Source organism: Alosa alosa, chromosome 10 (assembly GCF_017589495.1).
Source record: "Alosa alosa isolate M-15738 ecotype Scorff River chromosome 10, AALO_Geno_1.1, whole genome shotgun sequence".
Classification (NCBI taxonomy): domain Eukaryota; kingdom Metazoa; phylum Chordata; class Actinopteri; order Clupeiformes; family Clupeidae; genus Alosa; species Alosa alosa.
Window position 1 is genome coordinate 13,964,132 of NC_063198.1, and position 7,230 is coordinate 13,971,361.

Here is a 7,230-nt window from a genome sequence, read left to right on the forward strand (position 1 = left end):
AATGGTTTCTCTGTTGATCTCCAAGATGCTACCTTGCATGTCATTATAATTAAAGTTAGTTTAAATCCAGTCTTTAAGATTAATTACTCTGAGAGTAAATTGAAACAGTTTGTTGGAGTACAATCATTCCTCAGTAATTAACACTTCCGTAGTCTCAGTGCTTCAACCAGAATGGTCCTGTAAGTGTTTTAACCATTGTCAGTATCAGTGGACTGGACTTTTCACTGAACAAAAGCAAACCCCTTTTTATCATTCATATGGGTCAATTATTCTAAATGTCTCGACATAAAGGCACAGATTTCCACTTTCCTCGAGCTTTTTTACCCTCTTTTTTGTCTCATAACCGCACTCTTAACTCATTGGACAGCTTGCTCAGCTGAAAGCTCTTGCCCCTGTGTGTTGCCCGCCTCTATGGTTCACGACTGTCAAGTCATGTTACATTGCACTTCTTTCCACCGGCATATTTGAGGAAGCGGGTCTCTGAGTAAATCGTGGACACTGGTGGAGGAAAGAGCAAGCCAAGCAAACCACGCGCTCCCTGTTTGTTGCTTATGCATTAGCGAGACCACGTTTGGTGAGACGTGAAGGCCAAGGGGGACCTTTTAAAATCTTCTGGGGTAGAAAGGCTAATGCGTAGGAGAGGTCAGCACTTCCATCATACCATTATTGATTGCCCTTCTACATACATTATTTATTGCCTGGCTTGGTCTATTTTAAACGTCACATGCAAGGCGAGTTGGGTGAAAGTAAGACATAAATGAACACAGCATGCATAATAAACAGATACCACTGAAAGTTGTGCAGGGGGATTCGATGGTAGGCATAGGTCAACATTGCTCTAAGCACCATCATGCTCTGATGGTAGACACAGGTCCAGCTAGTGCTGATGCTCCTCACTTTTCAGCCTCAACCCAACAGAGCAGCTTTTCCATCTTTTTTTTTGTTGTTTTGAAGAAATGCAGAGAGAACCCCAGTGGAGGGGAGAATGCTGGCGTGGGAGGCAGTCATGTGACATGCTTGAGGGAGATGTCAGCTTTCATCAACTGACAAGAGCTCTGTGCTGTGGGACGTGTAAAAGGGTGTGTGTGTGTGTGTGTATGAAGGGGGTAGTAGGGAGGCAGCGGCCTGATCATGCCATATGTGTGAGAGCAGACACATCCTCAGGGATGGGGTGTATGGGTGTGTGTGTGTGCCACATTGTCAGAGAGGGTCCACCTATGTGCTGAAGGTCGGGGTCACTTACGGGTAAGAATCGGTGCGACTGGGGTCAAGGCCTCGATCTGCTTCATCGTCTCATTGTGTGAAAGCACTTTTAGATAGATAGATAGATAGACATTTGTAAGTCAGGGAATGTCTATACAAATAAGGTACTTTGTTGAAAATGCCTATTTTTACAGTTACAACAATGAGGTTTTAATCAACAGGAAATGTGACAAACATGCTTGGACAAAGACCCATGGTTATCTTGCTGCCACATACAGTATGGTGGATGGTAAGATAGGCAAAAAATTCCATGTAAGAACCACTGTTGCAAAAAATATTTAAAAGTGTAATCTAATAATAATAATAATAATCTACTGCTAATAGATTATTTAGAGGGCATGCCAGGTATAAGCCTGTCCAGTCATTTAATTACCAATGTAAACGGCAGAAGTTTCTGAATGGTTCAGTAATTGTCAGATGAAATGAAAATGGCTAGAAACACTTTAGGTGTGTTTAGTGTACACAAGAATGACTATACTGAGAAGAACCCCATGCCTAATGAGAATTATGGTGGAGGGGCTGTGATGTTGTGGGGCTGTTTTTATACCCATAGGCCTTGGGTAAGGTGCATGGTATCATGATCCCTCAAATCTGAAAATGTTCAAAGGAAATCTGTCAATCTCTGCCAAAACACTAAAAGTTGGTCACGATTGGATCATTCATCAGGTCAATGAACCAAAACAAACATCCAGATCAATACAAATAGTTTACTGAACACAAAATCACACTTTAGCCACTGCCATCTCAGTTTCCTGATCTAAACTCCATAGAAAAACAGTAGGGTGTCAAAGAGGAGAATGCACAAGTGTGGACCTATAGGCATCTGGACGATATTTTGTAACTTCATGGGGTGTCATAGGAGAATATTACAAGCTGTTTTATTGGCAAAGGGAGACTTAAGAAGGTATTACAAGAAGAGGTGCCAATAATTGTCAGCGACGTGTTTTTGTTAAAAAATTTTTTATTTATTTATGAGGTTATCCTTTTTCTCAAAATACATTTGCTTCCCTTCAAGGTTGGATTTTAACTCATTGTGTTCATTGTGAGATTAATGATTCACCAACAAATAATTTTATTATACCAGTTTTTAGTCAACTTTAGCAGAGATGCCTATAATTCTGGATTGTACTGTATAACCGATTCACACAGCACATATAACATTATGTATAACAAGTGACAAAAAAGTGACATTTTATTAATTGGTTGCACACACACTGCAGACACAAGGCCTTCACCTTTTGTGTGCAATCATTATGGATCAATGGCCATGAAAAACTGGAAGTCTTTCAGGAGTAATGTGCTGATAATGGAGCAGCATACTCAAAGGCCAGAACAGCTGGCCTTATTTCTAGGCCTCATGCCAAAGTGGGTCAAATAAAAGCTTGCGTAAAAGTGGTATGTAATTGACAACATACCTGAAAACTCTTAAATACAGTTATGAATTTCGACTTAACCTCAGTGAAACATCGGGCTACTTGCATAATTGAAAGGTTGATGGGAAAGAAAATCATGCTGATGCAATGATGTAGACTAAATATAAAGACAAAAGGATTCCCGCATATGAGATAGACTCGGGATTATTTTGTAGACGTGTGTTCTAGACTGTGTTCGTGTGTTTAGTTTAATGTTGTGTTAACACTTTATTATTAATTAGATGTTGTCTAAAAATCTCCAGCATCATAGGCCTACCTAACAGACTGTCTTGTGCTGGTTTATATGCTGTTTTAGATGCTGGTTTATACAGTTAAGACGTGCTTATCTGTTGGGTGGTCACTGATAGGCCTACCACTCTCGAGCAATAACACAGTTAAGGAAAAAAAATGATCAGGAAACTTCCGTGAAAAACGTTTATTTGTCTTGGCTGCAAATTTCACTCCCCCGTGCAAACACCAGGAGTCGCTGCGCTAGCGCCGAGTAGAGAAGGTTTAATGGTTTGGACATAAAAATGAACGAAAGGGGATTTCTGTCCGACTGTGGGGAAAAGAATGACACTTTCAGCCAAGACGAAGTTATTGGCTGCGAGTATATGTTCTCAACATAAATTCCACGCGAATAATACAATTTGCTTAATTAGGTTGGCAGTTAAAGAGCTGCTGTTATATCTCGGGCTGGGGTTGAAGTCATTTGTTAAATGTGTACATAACAGACTTCCCAACTTTATTTATTTATTTATTTTAATTTTTTTCTTCCCAACTGTATAATAATATACAGATGCACATTTTCAAAGAGCACCATTGAAGCCTAGTGATCAATGTTGTGGCGTTTTGATATCATACTATGTGCTTCCTATCTCTCCCATATTTGTGCGTCGTAAGTTACGGTCATTCTTTTTGTAAATACCTCGAAGTTATTTGGTTATGCTTTGACGTCAATCTCTATATTTGGAGGTGGTCGGAAGCGTTTACTCCGAATGTTTTCCATGATACCAACCAATCCGCATAGTGGGTGGGTTCTGGTCTGACTCGTCATTGGATGTTGTTAACATCAATCGACACAGTGCTCAAATGACATCCTGCCTGTGCTCCATAAAGAGGGGAGAGATATCAACAAGATCCAGAACGCTGCTGGAGCTGGGAAGATAGCTGCCACTGAAAATCCTCTGGGCTCAGACTTAAGAATGCTTAAGAATTGTTTTTTCAGCTAAAACGAAGTTTTTGCTTTGCTAACGCTGCTGACTTTTCACTTGGACGACAGCAACATAAAATATAAGCTCTACCAGGTTTGATCACAGCCATCCATTGTCCGTCGTCTAGCAGCACTTGGGCACCTGAAAGTTTTTGAACCATCGAACTGAAACGGCAAATTGCCAAAATAACGTTGCCCTTCAAGATATTGTTGTGAAGAAAATGACTCACAGCTACGGAACCAAAGCTGAAATGGTCCTCGAAGTAACGGCCGCGGCGAACTTTGTTTCCAGACTGCTGAGAACAAGGGGCTATCTCAGCGAGCATCAGCTTCAGGTTTTCAGAGATTGTCTCCAGCAAGCATTATCAGGTAGCTACATATCTTATGTGTTTTTAGTGTCAACGCTACACGTACTGTTCAAGATTCACTGATTGACGTGAACCAATGTATAAGGAGTTTAAAATCTGAGGAAGAATCATGTTCTTCCAGGATGGCTGACTGGCCAACGTTAGCTCTCTGATTAACATTAGCTCGCTAACTCAACTCGGTAGCTAACGCTAGGTTGGTTGTGCGTGTTGGCCCCTTATTAGACATTCTGTTAGCCATGTTCATGTTAGCCATGTTATCTGGCTAATGTAACTAAGCATACTAACTTAGCGTTGCTAGCGCGGGATACCAACCACCAGCATTTGTTTTTCTACACATCCGTCGGTGAACTCTTGTGTGGTGATCACATTGCTTTTTGGCTAATTAATTATTACTTTTTGGCTAATTAATTACTCGATTACTCTTCATATCATTAGGGTAACGTTCATTATTGACGTCGAGGAGACCACTGCGGTTTCACAAGAAATCCTAACAACTTGGCTAGTGCTACTGTTAGCCTACCCAGTTAGCGTGCTAGCTAGTAGCTTGGATTAGGCTACGGGGTTAGCTTTATCCCCATGCCATTAACGTTAGTTTTGTGTCTAAGCTGTTACGGTGTATATTATGTGCTGGCATCACAAGTATGGAATGTAGGCAACATGATGCAGTGTTGTATAGGATGCCTGTTTCCTTCAGCTTGCTAATGTGCAATCCTTTGTCTCCAAAACAGAACACTACCACCAGCATTGGTTCCCCGACAGGCCACAGAAGGGATCTGGTTACCGCTGCATCCGTATTAACCACGAAATGGACCCTATCATTGCTAAAGCCGCACATAGGATCGGATTGCCTAGTGAAGAACTGTTCTCGCTTCTGCCGCGGGAATTAACCCTCTGGGTTGACCCCTATGAAGTCTCCTATCGCATTGGAGAGGATGGTTCCATATGTGTGTTGTATGAAGCAGAGGCACCAGCACCCAGTACCTCGTCAGTTAACCACAGTGCTTCCCCATTTGATCAGACTTTGAATTGCAAGAATCGGTTTCTGATGGGTGGTCGTACTAGCCCTCCAAAAAACTACCTGATGACCGTGTCCAGCTAAAGCAAGAGACCATCATGAGACACTGAAGACTGGTGATGCGAGTTGGTGTGAGCTGTCGACCACCCACAGTATATTGAGTAAATTCCTGGAATCTGGGCATCTATAGATATTCTAACCCTTTTTTGTTATTTAACTTAATCTTTATTTAATTGTAAGTGAACATTTCAAAAGCACTGCTATTCTTGGAGGAATAGTCCCACTTGGCTCATTGCATTTAGGGTTAGAGTTTGGAATATTGTCATGCGCTGTTTTGCACTACTGGTACTGTCTGGGTCTAGTGTGCATGTATCCTGTGATATTTGCACGCCAAATTAAACTGGGACCTTAACGGGTACAAACCATGAACACTGGGGCTGGCAATAACTTTCTCTTGGTGCAATGAGCCCACACCTTCCCATATTCAGGAACACAGAATACATAGGCTAATTGGAGTGAAAGTATTCTCTCAGGCACCACAGCATTTTTTGTTTGGCAATGTATTTTCTGTTATTGTTGTGTCAATCAAATGAGACCAAGGGTGAACTGCTTGAGGACTCAAAAATAAGCAACTGCTGCTTGTCTGCGTACCTCCTGCCTTAACTGTAATTGTGACCATCTCTAGAACTATGACCATCATTTGCCAAACTCTCATTCCAATCCTGTTGTGCAATATGTTAGTGTTCCAAAAAAATGGGTTTGTTAATGTCCCGTTGAGTTGCTCTAAATCTTGAAATTTACTTCAATTTACTTTGATTTCAGAAGCTAAGACACCAAGGCTGTGGAAGGCGTTATGTTTCTCAATGTTTCCTTTGGAAACAATCTGAATGTTTAAGGAGGACTGAATTATTCACTCCTTCAAATACGTTGCTGTTTTGTAAAGTGAACTAATGCTGTGAGGTGGTTGGTTGGCGACATGCCTGTTTTCACTGCCAGTGTGATGTTCTCATTCTCTGTAGCATTTTCTCCCACCAGGGCTGTTGAGCAGCTCTGTTCCTGTTTACTTTTTTCTAGATGGAGATAAATGTAGTTTGTAAGCTATTTTAAGCACAGTATGCTTTTTTTTTTAAATGTACATTCTTTTAAATGAATTTGTGCATATAGAGATCTGTACAGTTTTGGGGCAGTTTTATTACAATAAACCTTTTATGAATTTTAATGTCATGGTCTCTGTGTTGAATTGACTTGAGCAAACTCAAAAGTTTGGTTAGTAATGCACTTCAAGAAGTTTGTCTTGTTAGTCCTCTATAGCAGTGTTTCTGGATTTAGTGTTAGTATTTGACTGGCCACACATTCCCAAAATCGGGGTACGAAAGCTGTAGCTGCAGTTATACAACACATTCCACTTCCTGGATTATATTCCAGTTTCATGATCAGGAATCAGAATTTTCTCTTGCTGACATTAATCAGACCTTTCACGATTAGACTTGTACCCATTGGAACAATAATTAATTCTCAATAGTTACGAGTCTAAGCATGTCACCTCTGAGTAAACCCAGCTTAGCTTTGCATGTTTTACAAGGAGTGGTACATTCTTGTAGGCATATCTGTTTTGTTAGGTTGCTGTGGTGGTTATTTGCTTTTGTTTACAGTGACTTGGCGTAGTGCCGTAGATTGTCACTTCTGGAATTCTACGTGCAGCTTGGGTGTTGGGCAAGGTGAAAAGAGTTGGACACAAATTAAACATTTATCAGAGACCAGCTTGGATATTCCTTTTCAAAGACATCCAGAGGGAAAGGCAAGTGGTCAGAGTTGGGAGACTGTTGGTGCCCATTGTGTTTTCAGGCCCAAGTCCCATTTGAGGAGGACAATCCGGTCTTTCAACAGAAAGGGCACAAAGTTATCAATTTTCACACAATAACAAAGGGGTACAGTCAAGTGATGCCCAATAATGCTTGA

The 7,230-nt window shown here is 41.0% G+C and overlaps 1 protein-coding gene across 1 annotated transcript; it reads left to right on the top strand.

Annotated features, from left to right (window-relative positions):
* Positions 1 to 3,797: 3,797 nt before the first annotated feature.
* Positions 3,798 to 6,490, top strand: btg2 (B-cell translocation gene 2). Its single transcript, XM_048254275.1, has 2 exons — positions 3,798 to 4,257; positions 4,985 to 6,490. Exons 1-2 carry the CDS (start codon positions 4,110 to 4,112, stop codon positions 5,353 to 5,355), a joined length of 519 nt encoding a protein of 172 aa, XP_048110232.1. The 5' UTR covers positions 3,798 to 4,109; the 3' UTR covers positions 5,356 to 6,490.
* Positions 6,491 to 7,230: the final 740 nt, after the last annotated feature.

Coding starts and splice junctions, on each gene's coding strand:
- btg2 (XM_048254275.1), top strand. CDS start 4,110: ATGACTCACAGCTACGGAACCAAAGCTGAAATGGTCCTCGAAGTAACG. Junction 4,258..4,984: donor TCTCCAGCAAGCATTATCAG/GTAGCTACATAT, acceptor TCTCCAAAACAG/AACACTACCACCAGCATTGG.